The sequence below is a fragment of the Tinamus guttatus genome, unplaced genomic scaffold, assembly GCF_059628265.1.
Source record: "Tinamus guttatus ecotype Peru unplaced genomic scaffold, ASM5962826v1 Tinamus_guttatus_pri_ptg000240l, whole genome shotgun sequence".
NCBI lineage: Eukaryota > Metazoa > Chordata > Aves > Tinamiformes > Tinamidae > Tinamus > Tinamus guttatus.
In genome coordinates this window covers 15419843-15439506 of record NW_028288774.1, presented here as the reverse complement: position 1 = coordinate 15439506, position 19664 = coordinate 15419843, and the positions used below count along the sequence as shown (strand labels likewise).

General features: G+C 39.9%; 1 protein-coding gene across 1 annotated transcript in view; it reads right to left on the bottom strand.

Annotated features, from left to right (window-relative positions):
* Positions 1–6924: 6924 nt before the first annotated feature.
* PDE3B (phosphodiesterase 3B) overlaps positions 6925–19664 on the bottom strand; it is a 68726-nt gene continuing 55986 nt past the window's right edge. The window contains exons 8-16 of the mRNA XM_088525923.1: positions 19350–19450; positions 18450–18584; positions 16129–16240; positions 13356–13469; positions 10398–10597; positions 9636–9839; positions 8820–8981; positions 7750–7996; positions 6925–7413 (exon numbers count right to left, since the gene is read on the bottom strand). Of these exons, the coding sequence (XP_088382049.1) occupies positions 7184–7413; positions 7750–7996; positions 8820–8981; positions 9636–9839; positions 10398–10597; positions 13356–13469; positions 16129–16240; positions 18450–18584; positions 19350–19450 (1505 nt within the window). The 3' untranslated portion in view covers positions 6925–7183. The remainder of the gene's footprint in view (positions 7414–7749; positions 7997–8819; positions 8982–9635; positions 9840–10397; positions 10598–13355; positions 13470–16128; positions 16241–18449; positions 18585–19349; positions 19451–19664) is intronic.

The following is a 19664-nucleotide window of genomic DNA, read 5'->3' as shown; positions in this document are numbered from 1 at the left end:
CTTTGTAGGTATCCAGGTTTTCCACCTGGGTAACAAGAACTCTGGGGTATCCTTTAGTTAAAACATGCTTGAAATAAATCTTAATTAAAGGAAAGAGAGAAAAATACAGAAAAAGTCAAGAACCAGTTTTCATAGGGCTACACGCAAAAATACCTGACTGGTGATAATTCCATTTTGCTGATGTATAGGGAAATATAACTCTTCCCGATCTTTAATTCTTCTAATGAGAACTATATTGATTATATGTCATTCTGGTTTCTAAATCAAAATGCCTTGTAAAAGCGTTAGCACATCAATCCAAACTTGTGCTATCACGTGCCAACTTAAGGCCTCATGAAGCCAGCAGATAAACTTGACAAGCTGTCTTTTCCGTGAACCTGTATCAACCCAAGTTGCATTATACACATTCGTTTTGCCAGTTTTCCTCATTATTTTTCCGAAGGTGTGAGTGACTTCAGATTATCCTAATGATCCCTTTGACGTATGGACGTATTAGCTTTTTCCAGCACTCTGGAGTTTCTCCATGAGATCAGGCTGTATTGGCGCAGTGGTAGCCTGGAGCTAGCCTCAGCCAGGCAGCGCTTCCCAAGTTCCTGGTGAAAGTCGTTCCTGATCCGAAATATCTGGCATAACTGACTGCTCTCGAGCATCGCTTTGTGATTAAAGCATTCACTGTGTGAAGAAATTCACTGGACTGGAATTATGCCCAAATACAGAACAAGGCCGCATTGAACAGTTCATATTTTCAGCATTTTTGCCAGCAATATTGAATTCTAAAAATTCCTGCGATACCCATTATGTACGGATTACTATCATTGAAAAGGGGAGATTTGTGTTGTATTTTTGTTTGTTGTTTTCATAAGAAGCTTAAATGTTCATGTTTTAAGAACTTGAAATTAAGTTGGAACCGCGTCCCCCTTTTTTTTCCTCCTCCTTTTCTTTTCACCCTTCTACACACCCATCTTCAGAGCCACTAGATGTTGGAGGGTTCGTTGTTGTTTTTTGAGCTGGGTCTCAGGATTCAAATACCTAGCAAGATCAAATCAAACTTTTGCTCTAGAAATACCCCTCTGACCTTCATGCAACACAAGCTGACAATCAGCAGCTTCTTTCATTTCTAGATCCCTGAGGTATTTTTGAAGGCAGGTCAGCTTCCTTGACGCCGACCGCATTACCGTAGGGCAGGACACACGCGGAGCGGTCACTTTTGGGAAAGCTGCCAGGCTCCCGGAGACATTAGGCTTGGGACATTATTCTGAGCCTTCCAAATAGATTCCAAATCCATTAAAATAATGGATCGAATCAGGGATGTGCAATCTAATCCGATAGTTTGGAATGGCCGCAGCAAAGCAGGTGGCTGCTTGCCCAGAATTTTGCGTGCAAAATATAACAGCCCATAGTAGAAAACAGAATAAACTTACTGCTTATTCCCTGGCTGTTTTCAAACATAGGCTTCCCTTGAGTGGGCTGGTAATAAAAATCTTTAAATAAGGTAGGGGTCTCATGATCCTCTAAATTATTGGAGGGTTTGCAGTGTTCAGCCTGCATCTCCCTTCCTGCAATCTCCATCTGCTTCCTCTTGTTTCACCCACTCTGGACACTGGAAACATTGAGTATTTCGCGTAAGTATTTAAAGCTTTAGCACATCCCACTTAAGTCTCATGTTCTCTAGAGTCAAAGAAATCCCCTTGAATTAATTTAATCTTTCTCCTTGTCTCTAGGCCACATCTCCTGCATTTCCAATCAGTCTCACTGACTCGTACAGGGATTCTGCCATCCCACTGGCAGATATTTTTCCTGGGGTGTAACATCTGAAACTAGGAACTGCTTTGCTTTACGCTGACTTTATTTATGCTGCTTTATTTGTGCTGACTAATAACAATGTGATTACAGACTCATTCTCAAAAACAGGTAAGATGGCTCCTTAGCTGGCTTATCTGATAGGGAGGAAGCTGAGTTAATGTACACATCAGATCGACGTGTAGAGATGAGTCAATGCCAGCAAGATCAATGTCACGATAAAACAAAGCGCAACAGACCAGGTCCGTTTCAATGAGCAAGTTTTCATGTCTGGCTGGCAGGGCTGACACACAAGCCAGAAAGCAATCTGCATTACGCAAGGAGAAGGTCAGGTCAAGCTCACCTTTTCTGATTTTTGGTATAATACGATGCAAATTAAGTCAAACATTATAGTCTTTGTTTTATAAAGTAAAACTGGTAGACTTTGATCTCATCCAAGTGCAAAGGATTTTGCTGATCTGGAGAGATGACTCAGAAGTGAATCATTACCTGTTTTTTGGCAATATCTTTGTGACATGGACAAGCCACAAGGTGAATAGTAGGGATCATTCGAAACACTACACCATCGTACCGTTACTTAAAGGCTCTATAGGTTTAATGTTACACATTTCTCCCTCAGTAAAACCTCTTAGGAAAGAAAGCAAGCCGGACAGGAGATTGCTGCTCTTTACAAGCTTTTCCTCTCCTCACTCCAGTTTCCTGGACAGGGACGTCCTGCCGGGCCGCCCAGCGCGGAGCGGAGGCCGTCGCAGCCGCCGGCAGCGCGGAGCAAACGGCACCTCGCGGGCTCCGGCGCTGCCGCCGGCGGCGCTGCCGCCGGGTCGGGCCCTTCTCAGCGGGTTTCCCTAGCGCGGCGCAGGGCCAGGCCCGCGGGTGCGTCCCTGTCTGTCGCTCAGCGCTACGGACGTGTCGCAGCGCTGACAGTGTTCAAGGCCAGCCAATTTCTGGTCAGACGTTTTAATCTCAGTACCAAAGGAAAACTCTCTTTTTTTTTTTTTTTTCTTCTGGGACCATTTTCTTTAGCTGAATGCTATTAGTAAGAATACAAATAATTGCTAGTTACTCTAGAGCATTAAAGACAACAGAAGCAGGACTAACCAGAATATTAGTTCAAACTTAAGATTGAAATGTTCTAGAGAAATAAGAGCAACAGGGGAGAACAAAAACACTGAGAGAGATTGCTCTGCTAGAACTGTGTCCCTGTCATCTTTGCAAGACAATCCATTATGCTTTCTCATTTAGCAGAAGACATGAGACATAATTGCCCACGGCTCCATTAAATTAAGATTAAATAGAAAAGAGGTGATAGCTGTGCTATTTGCCTTGAGAAGTCTCGCCATGATCCTTAAAGCGAGGGCTCACTTCAGGAGAGAGCAAGAGCAAAACTCTGCACTGCAAACAACACCGAGTGCCTCACTTGGCTTAACACAGACAAGAAGCAAGCTGTTCAGAGACATCCCGAAGAAAGGCACAGGAGAAAGGGCACTGCCTTAATTATGCTGTTTATAACTCATTTAATCAACTTTCTTTACATTTAGTAAATGCATGATCTTCTCATTTTTCCTGACCACACGGATCTATTTTCTCAAACTTAGCCCACAACTTGTTACTACCACTGTAAAACTTCATTTTCTAAAACCATCCATGAAACGAGTTTGATAGAAGCAGATCAATTTGAATTATATTCATTATTCTCATCATATTTATAAATTCCTTGAGAGCTTTAATGGGGAAGCCTTTTTTTTTTTCTCAGAATATCTTGTAGTTTAGAATTATTTTCTCTAACTTCTTTGCTGTAAAGCAAGGATTAACACAAGCAGTTTCAGCTTCCCTTTATTTTCCTTACTCGGCAGCAGTCTTCCCGCCCACACCAACACCAAGGAAGACACCAAGGGAGGCGGCGCGGGCCGCGTCGTCGGGTGCTGTGTGTGGGGACACGGTGCCTCCTCCTCCCGCCCAGCTCTCACCCGCCGCACTCAAATCCCTCCTCTTCCCCCCAGGCCAGTTTCCTCCGTGAGCAGTAAATCCTCCCCACGGGTTCCTGGCAGAGACACCCTTTGGGCTTTCCATGAGTTTTTGGGCCAGTCCTGCCCGCAGGCCCTGGTGCCAGGCCAGGCTACATCTCGCGTGGGCTGGGCAGAGCCGCTTGCCAACCCCGCAGCCACGGGGAGCGCGTGGCGGCCGGCGGCCACAGGCGCATGGGGACACGCTGCTCGCCTGTCCCTGGAGGAGGGAGGGGACGCTGGAAGAGCGTGAGGAACTCTCAAGTACTGGTTATAACTGTCACCTCATGGAACTCTCCAAAAACAGTGATTCCTTTTGCTAGAAGACTAAAAATTCAGTGCAAGGAGCTGAGAGACAAATTGGTTCTACGTATACAGCAAATCATAGAAGGCTTCTTATTGAAACCTTGTTAATTTGGACTTATCTCAAGTAATGTTGCATCAGCCCGTCCACTTTGAACCTTAGGCTCACCATCCGGCTTGGCTGAGCGGGAAGGACCCACGTGAAGAGGATCCAGGTGACTCCTCCTGACTGTGCAGAGCAGCACCGTCGCATTCAGAAGCCTGCAGAAGGCACAGAGAATACGAGGCCCTTGCAGGAACCAAACTTGGCAGCGCGCAGGAAGGCGGTGAGGAGAGAGAGCTGCCTCGCGAGGCAGGGGCTGAGGACATCGCTTCAAACAGCCGATGTCACCCCAAGAAGGCACCTCTGCCGGAGCGGCACCAACTTCAGTGCAGGCTGATCAGCCCTCATCTCAACAAAGCAAGTGGCTTTGGGAAGGACTTTAAAGGCTTAAAGGTGTTCTCCAGGGTGCTTTTCCTTGTTCCACAGCATCCTTCGGTAGCTGCGAATCAAGGTGAGAGGATGAATGCAAGTTTGCTGTAGTTACCGTTAGCAGAAGTGAGGATATGGATGGAGGCCTTACCTGGGGCCACGCTCTCCTGGTCAGCAGCCCCGTCACCCTCGCTGGGAGCCTCCTCGAGTGACCGAGACGCCTTCAGTTGGAGGCACCGCTGCTGCTGCAAGCGGGTCCCGAGCTGCCCTTTGAGGATGTTTATACCCTTTTTTCCCCCCTTGCTCCAAGAATAATAGTCACATATTATGTATACATAAACAACAAGGTGTATTTTGGATTGATTCACTGTTAAACAGATCTTCAAAGTAATTACATCTTGAAAACATCTCACTGGAATTACATCCTAGTAGCATGGCTTATTAAACACTGAGGTTAGCTCCTTGTTTTACCATTTAAATATTGTTTCTGTATGTCTAGAGTATAAGGGAAACATGAAATCAGAGAGTTGCTGGCAATGCTGTCGCCAGATATAAATGTTGCTAATGCTTTAGTAACAGATATATTGCTATTTATACCTTTTTTTCTTATTATAATACTTTTTAATAACCATTCTTTTAAACAGAGAAGAATGGAAATTGTCATTAAAACATTATCACAGTAAGTTTAGGCAAGAGCACTTGCATCCTTTTATCGGTCCAAGCAGGAACGCAACTAAATGGTATTAAAAGTGTGTTCTCACATACGAGCAGGTAAGCTAAACATGAAATGCTGAGAAAAGAGTGTATTCAAATGAGCATAATCTCTGCTGTCTTCGAGCAATCCAGCAGCTAAATGAAATGTAAGTACAAGTGACTGATTGATAGGTGCCAGTTTCAGGATTTTATTAGCAAGAGAAATGCCTGGTTTTAACACTAGTTGTGTGTTACAAAAAAGGCAGTGATAGCAATAAGGGCAGCAAAAGGGGATTTCTCACCGATCGTATAAAATAGCAAGGCCTCTCTCAGGGATCTTCTAAGTGGATCCAAGAGGAGCAGCTGATTAGTGGAAAATAAAATAATTCCTTCTCGGTGATTAAACTGGCCAATGAAGAGCAGAATAAAATGTGAATGATGCAAGCCAGTGCAATACAATATGCACAGAGTTATCTTCAGCATGTTACCCCTTTTTCAAGTCAACTGACATAAATGTAAACACAAATATGCTAACATATATTTAGCAACTTGCACACGTGTGCATTGGTTTTTATTTACATCAACTGCACAGCATATAAATGTTCACTATTAAAAAGTGCACTTTTAAAAACAGTTCTATTTGCAGCTTGTATACGCTGACTACATACTTGCAGCTTAATTTATGCACTTTTATTTTTTATTTTTGCAATTAGCCTTACAGTGGTAGTATTCCTAAAATACCTTTTTGTGGGTTGTCTAAGTTACTTACAAACTCAGCAATGTTTATGCTAGCCCTAGGCCTTGCACGCAGCTGTGGCATCCTGCTCGCCCTGCATGTATTTTGGCATGTCCATCTACCTCGAAGGCAACACACGCTACGTCTGTGACGGAAGAAAAGAGGTGGGACGCAAAATACACTAGTCATCTGGAAACAGGAATTTGTCTCTTTGTTTAAAAAACAACTCTTTAATACTCCTAAAGTTTTACATAGAAAGAATAAATGAAATATGATCTTATTCCGTCAAAAATTAACACCTAAAATTGATGTAAAATGAGATCTATTATGTGGTTGTCTTGCTTTTAAACAGGAACCTGAGTAAGGGCAAAAATTATAGCATTAAGACTAAAAGACTAAAATCCCTTAATTTAAGTAGCTGAACAAATTCTTAATGTTCTACCACAGAACAGCAAGGCAACAGCTCCTAATGGCCTTGTATTCAATGATTTATGAACACCCACTGCAAACCTGAATATTTTCTGCAAAAATAAAACATCAGATTATGCGCAATAATAAAAAGCATCAGAATAGATGCACCTGGACTTTTTCCTTTCCAAACACAAATACCAGAACTGAGCATTCACGTCGCAGTCCTTGCGCAGCAGCCCCGAGGCGGCTACGTTAAGCACCCGGCTGCGCTACGTAGACACCCCACAGCAGAGCGACACTGCAACGGCAACGCGCCTTCCAGACATGCACCGACTTCTTATTCATGTTCAAAAACAACATGAAACGCACAACTCAACACATTGTGAGGATTCACCCAACATTTCCATGTTAGCAAAGAGTTCTTGCCACTTTGGTAACTGAAGTCACTGAATGTTTTTAAAAATTGCAGGTACCTCAAGGAAAATGAGAGTTCCGTATTCATCAAGGCAGCATTATACAGGATATTTTATACCAGTAAGGCATAAAGGACTTTGCATCATGGTATACAATACTCAAAACCTTAGAATAAAGTTTCATATTCTGTGTGGTGAAAGTGCATAGGAGGGGGATTCCACTGCAGTAGGGGGAATCCTCTCACAGTATTAAGGCCTTTCAGCGTTATGCAAACTGTCAGTCCAAAGTCAGCACAGTGAAAAAAAAGAGTAGAGGCTTCCTATGGTCATACTGAACAACACTCCAGTTCGCTCAACCTGTCTTTTCTTCTCCTAACTGTCGCTCTTCTTCCTCATCTGCTTCCTCAATAACCTGAATTTCATCTGCTTGAGGTAAGGATGTGATCTCGGGAAGCAGTTTAGCTCCTTCGGCTTTATTTTTTTCCTCCTCTTCAATTATTTTCTTCCATATTTTGTGGTTTTCACTTAGATGGTGCATTAGCTGGCAAAATATTCGTCGTCTGCCCTTTTTCCTTTCGGCTTCTGTAAAATTGTAAACATTATATTTGTCAGCCTGAGTTGCAAAATGGAGCAATTACATTTCAGACATAAAAAGGCCAAGGCTACTCTGTGAAAGAGACAGCTTTGAGCGAAAAACAGCCAATAAAAGACGGATTCTCCATCACAGTATTTAAATGTTGACATGATAAAGTACAAGTTTCTACCTTAAATTGCAAGTCTCCTGTTATTAACAAAAATCTGGTAAGTGTAATTTGTTTATGAAGAAGCCTAATCTCAAAACAAACAATATTTAAACTTTACAATTTCAACCATTGTTTCAATGTCTGGATCTATTATAGGAAGCCCATAGACTCTTACTTAAAATGAGATCATCTTCTATTTCTTCCTCATCACTCTCCAACTGTGCTCCATCCTCGTCCTCAGCACTTTCTGCATCCTCCGCTTCATCGATCCACTGGCCTGGAAGCAACCCGGCTGCATTATAGGAATTACAAAGGGGACCAACTATGTGAGTAATAAAAGATTCTTGCAGTTTTGCAAGTTGTGGAGAAGAGCGATCCATGAAGGGACTTATAGGCAGTCCAAGACTTGCTTCTTCATCTCCCTGCAGAAGAGAAAAAATAAAGTACAGAGCTTTCCACAAAATTAACTTAAATTTCTAATTTTTGAAATAATTTTAAGGACCAACTATCACGTAGATTGTATCTTTTTTAACAGAGGCAGTAATAGCCGGACTAAATGACAGATGCAGTTGAGCTTGCACCTCTTCAAGTACTAAGGTCTTGCACTTCAGATTATTTCACCTGTTTAAATCCCCAAGGATTTTTGTATTTTTTGTATTTTTCTAGTTTGAAGAACATTTTTCAACCCAATCCCAACTTATTGCATCTAGCAGTTAATTCTTCAAAGTTGACCAAATACAGAAAAATAACACCGATAGTAAAAGTGTTCTGATACACATTTTGGAATGGTTACAGAAATTGCAGATGTAAAAATGGACAATTCTTCACACCTTTTCCCATTAATGGTGATAAGAGATAATTATTTACCAAAGTTCCACCAGAAAAAAAATTTACAGGTATATATTTTTAATATTTGTTTTTGAAAATTCCGTATCTGCTTTGTTCTAAGGGTTAGTTAAGTACATGTTCCCAGTGGTTTCCATACACGTTCCTTAACCTAGGATGATTCTAGCGAAAACATCTTCCCAAAGAAGGCTTTTCCCAGTATCAGGCCAAATGGGAAAACAAAGAAAAACAAACTAATATCTGAAAAATGGACAACGTTGGTGGCAACAAAAATACTTGACCTGAAGACAAGAGCAGAGGGAACAACACTGCAGTACTTAGCTACACGTTTGGTGAAGCAAGGAGGGAGCAGCTGCCTCCCGGGGAGGAGAGGCAGCGCGGCGGGCGCCCCGGAGCTACCTGCTCGTAGAACTCACTGACGATGCCGTCCGTCCAGCCGAGGTGCAGCTCCCGCGCCTTGGCCGGGCCGTTGATGTCTGCCAGCTTGATGCAGATTTGACACACCAGCAGGCGGTCGTTTTCGTTGCTCCATTCTATACCGGGACTATTGATATCGTTGGCCTGGTTTGGACACATACGTTTTAAAAATTAAATTCAAGCTATTCATCTGCACCAACAGACCTCACATTCATCTTTTTTTTCCATATCATTTTCTGATTTACATATTTTAAAAAGCCATTTTTGATCTTTCAGGGTACGGAAACACGAGATATTATTAAGATCAGATAATCTCACTGGAGTTTCTAAGGATTTAAGGAAACTGACATTTATGGATCAGGAAATGAGCCAACTTTCTCCTCCCTACAGAAGTAGGTGCTACAGTTTCCTGTCACATCTACCAGCCCCATGGGAATGCCTCTGGTTCAGCAACTGAATTCAACTGATTAAGTATGACCACAAATATCTCTGATGACTTTTTTTTTTTTTTTTTTTTTTTTTTTTTTTAGAAATTAAGTATATTAGAATTAAAGGCATTAAGAATCAAGGTCTAAGTCTATGCCAGTACTTTAGAGCACATTAGTTATCTTGCACAAGCTAATTACATCAATTTTAATTAAAAACACAATTTACTTGTGTGGGGGGGAGATGAGTTACAGTAAGTTTAAATAATCTAAAATTTCAAATGCCAATTATCAATAGCAACAACTGTTAAGCAGCAATACTAACATCAATATAGCATGACCAGCTCAGTGAAGATACTAAAAAGTAACAAACCTTGGCATTAAATTCAGCAAGGAAATCAAAATGCTTCTTGAGATCTGTGGCAAGGATTGCCTCAATCACTAAAAACCGGAATCGCTTGAATTCTACGTGATCAAGATTTGATAAGAAGTTGTATTCTGGTCGTGATAAGAAAAGATTCCAGGCAGAAGCAGCGTGATGATTTTCTAAGACTGATCTGTCATTGTATAGAACGGCCTACAAAAGGAGAGAATCCAAAGTATCAAAGTTAAGCTTTGAAATTGTAATTAAATATTCTGAAGCATAAGGGCTAGTCAGCAGTATGACTATTTATTTATTTTTAATGAGGCTGTACCAGGAATGATGTTTTGCCTTCTAGTTTTAAGCACTAAAATGAACCAAAAATGGTAGATAGGAGGAAATGGTAAAAGGCAGTAAGCAAAGGTATTTTTCTTTTTTCCTTAAAAGGAATTTATTGTAAAATAGCTCCACATTATCCACTTAGTCCTAAAGCCAACTCTCCTTGAAATATTTACTTGCATTGATATATGTTATTGTTCTCAATTTTGTAAAACTGAAAATGATTTCTATGCCTCTACACAACCAAAACACACAGACACTTCAAAATTTGTCAGGACGAAAAGTATTATACAAGTAAATGCAAATTATTTTCCCCGTGTCTTAAATTGGGCAAATGTTCCCTAAGCAGGGAAAAGCAGGGACAGGGAAGAAAAGAATCTTCACTACTTCCTGATTCTAGATAGAGGCAATTTCCTGTTTAAAACAGTTTATTACCTGAGGTGCATTTGTAGCCACTAGAAAAGCATTTGTACGACCGGGGTGATCATAGTCATGCATGGCAGCTGCTACATATAAAGCCATGAGCTCCAAGGCAGGAATGCTCGACGCCAGGCACCCATAGCTGCCATCCGGAGTAGGGCAGCTTTTTGAAGAAATATAGCTGACTCGGAGCGGGGACACGCCACTAGCTTCGTCTAGGAGATTGAAAGGATAAAAATAAAAACATATAGAACATTCCTTCATTTATATTTTAGACATATTTACAATGCAGTCTGATATATCTCCTCCTCAGCTAGCTGCCAGCTTTTCCCATTATTCTTTACTCACCTAAGACGGGTTGATAACACTAGTAATATTTTAGAGAAGTTCTTTGTAAGGCAGAAACATCAAATGGAAGGATTGTTTAGCTAGAGGCCCTAGTTGGTAGATAAATTATGGCATTTTTATCCTGATGGTCTTTTTATGCATCTTGAGAGCTGGCAAAAATAAAGGAGTTGTCATCTTAAACGGCTGAAATCCCACTGGCTGGAGCGACCTCTTCAAAGTTGAGCTGCAGCTGAAGCACTGTGTCCAAATGTAGCTCCAGGATGAGCTATTGCTCTCTTCTCTAGCATGAGAAAATCCTCTGCAAAATCCCTTGCACCAATACTACCGTGGAAGTGTCTCCACAGGGAGCCAGTTGCTGTCAATACAAATTTGTTTGGGCAGAGTCTTAGGAGAAGATTCCTTGAAAAGCAACCCAAGGTAGAGAGGGAGGACAGGGCACAATGAAGGATTGCAGCACAGGCTGGGGAAGCAGGCTGCTCTCCAGCCCGACATCCGAGTATTTTGTTTTTGCCATCCTGAGTATCTGACTGCAAAGCAGAGGACACAAAAGATGACAGAGTGAATGGATGGAATAGGGAACAGAGCTGGTCACGGTGCCTGGCATTCCTTTAGGAAACACCTTGCTGCTGGAGGAGATAGAATGAAAGACATTCCTCCGTACAGGTGGTATCTAGAAGTGAGAAAGACGGGGGCTGCCTTTGGCCATTGCAAAAGGACTTCAGAATTGAAGAGATTCCTCCTAACGTGCAGAGATGGAAAATGCTGGAGAACCAAAGAATTATCTGCCAACATTTAAAGCAATGTGGGACATCCGCAGACTAAGGATCGAGTGGAAGAGGCTCACAGAGCCTTAAAGACACTTGTATGTCATTTGACATGCCTGAGCCTCGCAGCAAGGATGGCACATGGTAACTCCAGCACTAACACGATACATGGCATGTCTCTGCAAGAATGCTGGATCCACACTTACCAGCCTCCTCTGGGAGGAGAGGGAAGAGATTTGCTTTAGTACCTGAAACCATATGGTAGAGGCCATAAACCCTAGGCACTGGGCGCAGTTCACTGGGGAACTGCAGAGAAACGTGGCTTAGAGAACTGTTTCAGCAAGCACAGAAAGGCAGCCTAGGGGAGCCAGGGGCATCGTCTGGCCATCCACTCTGCCTCTTGATGTCTGACTGCAGCAGAGGTCATTAAGATAAGAAAACATCCATAGTAATCTACGCTTTTGATCACTGAAATGTACTGGTAGGTATGTGTTCCATGGAAGGGAATACAGAGAAGGGAGAACAGGGAGAGATATATCTCAGAGTCCAAACCACAGATTTGAGAAAATCCAGAGATACCAATGGTTACTCATTACCCTTAACGTCTCTTACTTCTTTGCTTTCCCCTTGCTGTCATGTTGCTAAAGTACTCAGGCTGTTATGCAACACATTTGGCATTGGAAAAGCTTCAAAGCGGTAAGACTATAATTTCATATATTTAATTTTTAGAGAGGGAAGAATGAAAAAAAAAAGGCAATTTTAATCATGTTTAATTCCTACAATAAGTCTTCAGTTCCAACCTGGCATAAGAAGAAAATACAGTGGGCTATAACCCATGAATGCAGACAAATTTGGAGAAAAAAGCAATACAGTAGCAGAGATAGAAAGAAATTAGGAAAAATATTAAGGAAGAAATAACATATACAATATGATCTACTTCAGAGTTTACAAATTACTTAAGAAATTTAAAAAATTACAGCCTTCTAAAAGCCCCTTGACTTGCACATTGTCTTTCTTATTGCACTGAAGAAACAGAGTTCTTCATGACTGATGAATTTCCCCCACTGTTTTTAATATACATATACCTTAGCACGGAAGTCTACACTTGGAAGTGTATTTATTTTATATATTATATATATATATATATATGTGTGTGTGTGTGTCTATAGATATATTCATGTTCATATGTATGTATATACACACTCATACATTAATATGCATTATATATGTTAGAACTACAAGGAGTTAATTCAGTAAGGACTAACAACAAAAAATAAAACTTAATCAAAATTAACATCATTCCAATTTTGAAATGCCTTTTTTTTTTTTTAAAAAAAAGGAATTACATATTCAGTTGTTATTGGTAGGGTCGTCATATCAATATCTGAATGCCTGTATGTGATTTACAATACAGGACTCTCAGATACTCATTTACACGCTAAAATCATTAAGGCAAACTTGAATTAAGTGAAACACTTTGCTATTTTTACTTTGGACAACTTAATTTCCTAATAAAGCTAAGAAATATTAGTCTAATGCATTTCAAATGCTGGCAATTTGCTGACTGCAGCAGTATACAGAGGTTTCTCTGGGCAAAGAAACTTCAGTGAAACCTTAGCCCTGCCTAATAAAGCAAGCGCTTCCACAACTACTCATGATTATAAAAATCAACTGCATGATGCTTATGAGTGACATGTCTTATCTCTTACTGCCTTATTTGAAAATATTAAAAATATTTGTGAGATAAGAACAATGAGAGTTTTTTTACCCCCCCGAGCACTTTTCAATCCATACATTTTACCTATTGCAGTTTCCTCCAGGCATTCTTACCAGAACAAGAACCACCTAAGAGCAGACGTACCCATGTCCCGTTCCAGGATGTGCCCATCGCGCGTTTGCTGGAAGCCAGGAATAGGCCGTGTGGTGAGATACCAGACTGCATGCAGAACATCTGTGGCGTGGACACGATTGTGATCTGCAAATAAGCAAAGTACTAGCTGAGCTGCTTTCTTTAAACTCTTTGGCTCCAGACTTTGTGTTTAAATTTCCTAATAAATTCCACACTAAATTTTAGAAATTATTTTTCTAAAAAAAAATTTTGTAATATTTTTCAAATTTGGTCTAAACATAATACTTCACATTTGCCTTTTGCTTCTCAGTAACTTTTATTTGACATGATGTAATTCTTATTCTCTTCTTTTTCCTATTTGTTTTACAAAACTTACTAAGAACATTTTGAAGTCTTTCCAGAAGGAAATGTCATCTAACACACATCTATATTAACTGTCTATATATTTTTTAAAACAAGAAAGTTAATTTTTAAATGTAGTAACACACACACAAAAAAAAAAAAAAATCAGAAACAATGGTCTTGGTCTAACAGTGCAAAGAAACAGGACCAGAAAAATAAAGCAAGACAGAAACATCAGAATGGGCTTGGGGCTTCCACAGCACTTCATGTGAAGTTAACTTTATTCATCTAAAAATCATGCCTATTGCTCTAATTTATCAAATATTTAATTACTTGCTTTGGTGTGCTCTATTTTCATAGAAGTACCAGGGCAACAAACACTGTACAAGAGTCAGTAAAATGGTAAGTTATTTCCAGATTAATAAGATTTCCCAGTTAATTGAACTTGTCCATTTATGATACGAAATTAAAATAAATACAGTTAAAATAATATTTCTAATAGTCTCGAGGGGTAATATTGTCAACATTTTTCCTTGTAAAAAACAAACAAAACAAAAAAGCAAAAAACAAAAAAGCAAAAAAACAAACAAAAACTCCCACACCTTTTGTGATACATAAGCATGAGTATAGAAACCGGATACCGAAAGACCATATGGAACAGCCAAAAAAATAGTGTAAAAAGATGTGTACATTTATGCCATACAAGAACGACCAGTCTCATTAGGACTTAACTTTTTAAAAATTCGGAATGAGACAACCAAAGCATCCCGAAAAAAATAAGCTTAATTCTTGTCAAAGTGCACATAGATAATTCTCCTTGTGTGCAATGTTCCCTCGCGCTGAGAAGGTGGCTCCTGCAGTGGCCGCGGTCAGAGCCAGCCTGCTCTCTGCCAGCAGAGCCTACTTGAGCGGCTGCACTGGACAAAAGGCTTCCACGAGTGCCTGCACTTCTTCCTTTGTCTGTTTTTAATGCAAGTCAAACACTCATATATGTCTAGATTTCAGTATGTGTAAGATCCAACCTTCAAAACCTTAAGTGTTGCTAGTGGGTGCAAAAAAATCTGATATTTGGACAGATCAAGTGATTATCTACAGGAGAGGCATAAGGAAGATGTGTACATGAAGGAGGGAGGCAGAGAGGGAGGGGGTTGTTTGCTTTCCATTTTCACCCAGCCTTGTTACTGGGTTCTAAAAAAAAAGGAAAATGGTAACGGGTTGAAAATATGACATCAATTACTGCAGGTTTTCCCCAAGTTCAGGGCCTGGGTCTGTAAGGCCCTACTCGGGATGCTGGTCTTGTCTTGCACTGAGTGGGAACTCCATGTCTCTTCTGAAAAAGCTAGAAATGGGAACGGGAACTTATGTATGAGGGGAAAGGTATTTACTTGCGCAGGTCCTCCACAAACAGCTAAGTGGGAGGCACAAAAAAAGTTTAGTCACCCGTGAAACAGCTATTTAACTGATACGATGAACACTAAATACATTTTGAAGGACAGATGTAAAATCCAAAAGATGTTACTAATTTGGAACAGTAATCCAAATTTGACTAGAGGCCAGTCAGTAAAGGCAGCAGAAAAGGGCTGCACTAGAGGACATCGAACAAGCGAATATGAAAGGGATAATAACCAGCCAGGAAAGGGGCTGCGGAAGGGGCTAGGGAGAGGGATCACAGACTGACCAGAGAACTAAGCATGCTATAAAAGAGGTGGCAAGGGTGCAAACCTGAAAGCAACTGTTCTGGTGCTTTTCGATATGGAAAGCCAGAGAAGATCTAGAAACATGGTAAGTGTAATACAAGCACAAGGAAAATTAATTGATTTTGTTTAGAAAGAGGGACTTGGCAAAAAAAAGTAAAAAAACTTCAAAATAGAAGAAAATTCATTTTAAAAGTTTGGACAACTGTTCAGTCTATTCACCAGAGAATATCAACAGAAAAAAAAATCTAAAAGGGCAAATATTCTATAAGGGACACTTGAATGAAATATAATAGAAAAAATGAATTTAAATGGGTAATAGAGGCTGTATCACTGACTGCTTTCAAGAAACAAGTTTGCTAAACACCAAGCATCTACCTGGCATAATTCATCATACTTGTCAGTTGGGAGGGAATTTAGTGATGCTTTAAAATCAGTGCTGGTGAGCTGCTCACACTGCAAGTGATCTGACACCTACGGGAATTTGAGTTGGCTCAAACTTTTTTCTTCAGTAAGTTTGATTTATCTACTCATACAAATTCTGAAAGATCATATTGAACTTATATGTTAACAAATTAAGTTTTTCAGTCCACCAATTTTTCTGTAGTACATCAAATAATTTCAAAATATATGAATTTAAAATATATTAAACTTGGACATCATATATATCTATATTAAACATTAAACTAAAATACATACTAAAGGGCATATGCTACTATAAAAAAAATATTTAATTGGACATTACTTACAGGGAATATCTCGGTAGCCATTTTCAAGTGCACAGAAGTAATTCATGAATTCTTGAGTTGGGATTTGGAAAATTTCAAACAAACCAGTATCTTGAAACAAGGTATAAGTTACCTAAATACATATTAAAATCAACTTTAGTCTGAAAAGTCACAACATCTAAGCCTACTTTGCTTTCGAACTTTAAAAATATTTCTGATTATTAAATGTTGCTTGCTGATAGAGATGGAAATTAGTGACATTCCATTAAAGAGTATTTAAAAGCTAATAAAGCTTAATTTTTTTAAGCTTTTCTTGGTGCTAAAAACATTTACTATTCTCTCGGGTACAAAATGGTAAGTTTTTACTTTTCTACTGATAAATCCTATGTGTAACTGATTACTTTTAATAATAATCTCCAAGCCTTTGTCATGTTAGAAAACGTATGCTTTGTCCCATTATTTACCTAAAAAGAAATCTAAATTCTTCTATTACTCAAAATTCATAGAACCATAGAACGCTTAAGGTTGGAAGGGACCTCTAGAGATCATCTAGTCCAATCCCCCTGCACACGCAGGGTCACCTAGAGCACGTGGCACAGGACTGCGTCCAAGCGGGTTTTTAAGCTCTCCAGAGAAGGAGGCTCCACAACCTCAATTCAGATCACCTTAGTACAGAAAACAATAAAGAAATGAATTTTCTGTCTATTTTTCAGCCTTTGGCAAAGAAATGCTATATTTTATTCATTACTGCTTATCTAAGCTTTTAAAAAAAAGGTAGCTAACATTTTTAAAATGTATGCAGACCATACACGTGTGTATATTGTGCAAATGTATTTAATTTGCAAGTAGAACATAGTGACAGCCAAGCACTTAAAAACTTTAAAGAGACTGCAAAAAATAAGGAAGCCTTTCAAAACAAGACACCACTTCTCCTTTTGTCATGTCTTTCACACACTTGAGAGAAAAAAGTTGAGAGTTCAGAGTTTAGAGTACGGGAAGTCTCAAAAGTTCATGAGCACCAAGCGAAGAGAGGTTCCTCCTTCAACCCATCTCATCCGCCCTCCTTACCCAACCAGAAGTAAAAATGCTCCCCTTGAGTGCATATAGGTGTTATTGATAGAGCATGCTGCTTCTTCCACTTGAATGCAAGAGGAAGGAAATAGAAGAAAGGATGGGGAAGGGGAGAGGAGGAAACGCAAGCAGGGGCGGCGTGCGCAGGGTGCTGCGCGCTGAGCTCCTGCAGCCGGCGCCTATGGGGAGCCCCAGATACCGCCGCAGAGGCACCTCAAAAACTACCGAGGTGACCAAGGACCTGGAATGAACTGGCAAGGTTTACTTAGGAAGCTCCAAGAGCTCTGAAAAACACTTTTAAAATACTGCCAGCTTTTGCTGAACAAGACTAACTGAAGATTTAAAGCAATACCCAGAATATCTTGTATTATAGGTGCGGGTACCAAATGATGCACCTTGGGATGCAGGTTGGGAACCAAACTGCATCTAATGACAAAAATGAGATTACCCCCATTGCTTTTTCTTCTCTTCAATACAGGTGCAGATCTACATTTTGGCCTGCACCTGAGTGCTTCCAACCTTTTTTCTTGGCTGCTTGTTGCTCTCACCTCCCTTGGACTAGCAGCAATTCTAATTCAGGAGGGAAAGTTAAATTGCTAGGGAAAAAAAAAAACAAAAAACAAAAAAAACCCACACACACTTCGTTGTCAGATCAGAGCCAAATTCAACCTATACTATAGACCTATGGTTGCTAGATCCAGCATAAGGACAGAGGCAAAAACTTCCCAGTGACAGTGATGGGTAAGAGAAGCTGGGGGAGAGCAAACAGGATCAGGGAGCACTTTGTGGCAGCTCAGGACAAGAGAAAAGGGGTACTGCATGCAGGAAGCAGCAGGGAAAATGTCCCATTCTTTGTGGGATCAAGAGGCAATGGGCTGCCTAAAAGATCATTCTGCTTCTCCCACAAGCATAGCTCTGGTAGAAATATTTTAAGGAAATAAAGGAAAAAGAAACATTTGACAAACATGGTAGAAATTCTGAAAGCAAGAGACAACTTTTCATAGGAAATGGAACATCAATACAAAACCTATTCCAATAAGAATGAGTCTAATCTACTTGAGATTGAGAATAAAAAGCAGATTTAGTGGAAGCACTCTGTAAACAAAACACTTTGTGGTGTACAAAAAGATGGAGTACATGAGAAATGATATTTTTACTTTTCAAGCTAGCATTAACATGAACTTGACTGAAAAGCTTCTCTAGAGTTTAAATAAAATACATAAGCATGACAGCTTTATACACCCTCCCCCATACAATGAAATACCACAAACCTGGCTAAGGATCCTTCCAGACTGGTCTCCCAATTTCTGCACAAGGTCAAAAATTTGGAAATTCCAATTGTTCATCTTCTCCATTAGTGAATCATGATCTATTGACACCATCTCTAATGAAGGGCTCTGCTCCATCTGTATGAGAGGAAGACACTTCATCTCTAAAGGAAGACTGGAAACTAATCTCTGAATTACACTGACCAATAAACCTATGAAAATGATAAAGCATTATTGAACTAACTGTATGCTGCAGTAACTGTGGCTATAAGAAAATCCTAAATCAATGATACGAATAGCCCAGTTAAAAGCTTGGCTTTTCACACTCTTGGGCAGCAGGTTCCAGGCTTTCTGTGGATGGTGCTAAATTTTCACTCCTAAAAAAAAAAGTCAATAAAGCAGAGCAAAATTTGTGCAGGCCAACGAAACTTATTTGCTGAGTTTAAACAGTTTGTTAATTGAAGTAGCTTTAAAAAAGTGATGTCTTAAACCTCGAACATTAGCAGAGCTTATTACGCAGTCTCCTTTCCCCCACTTTCAATTTAGTGCACTGTACAACTATTCAGCCAGTCTCGCTTAACCTGATACTTTTTTCTTTTGGTAAACTTTCAATAGAAAATACTGGTCAATCAGCGTGTGAGCATACTTACGTACATTAAATGTGCACAATTTATTTTTGCTTAAAAAAAATGTAATACAAATGAGCATCTTTTCACTTCCTAGTGAAATTTATCCAAGGTAGAAGCACACCATTATTAAATGAAATTTTGAACTCCAACAATGCACCATTTTCCTTCAGATATTACAATTCTTAGAAATGCAGGAACCTCTTTACAGCATATTAGAAATCCTAAAGAAATTCTGTATAAACTACTGCAAATATTTTTGTTATTACATGCTTACAAGTTGATTTGGTGTTTGATGACTCTCTTCCTCCCTTTCATCTTGTTTCCTCTCTGTGTGGTGGAAAGATTCTTTTGAAATACCAGGACTTCCAATTTCACCTGAAATAGGTCCATAAACACTATCAATAGTTTGTAAATAGCTGCTGTGCAGCAATTCCTTAAACTGCATATATCAGATTAATAGCTTGTTTCATAACCATTTTTCCTTGAGAGCGTCACAATAAGTTGTATAGGAAAAAAAGTTAGGAAAAAAAAAAAAAAGAAAAAAAGGAATCTATTTAGAGTGTTAGAAAAGCCAGAAGCATCACTAAGA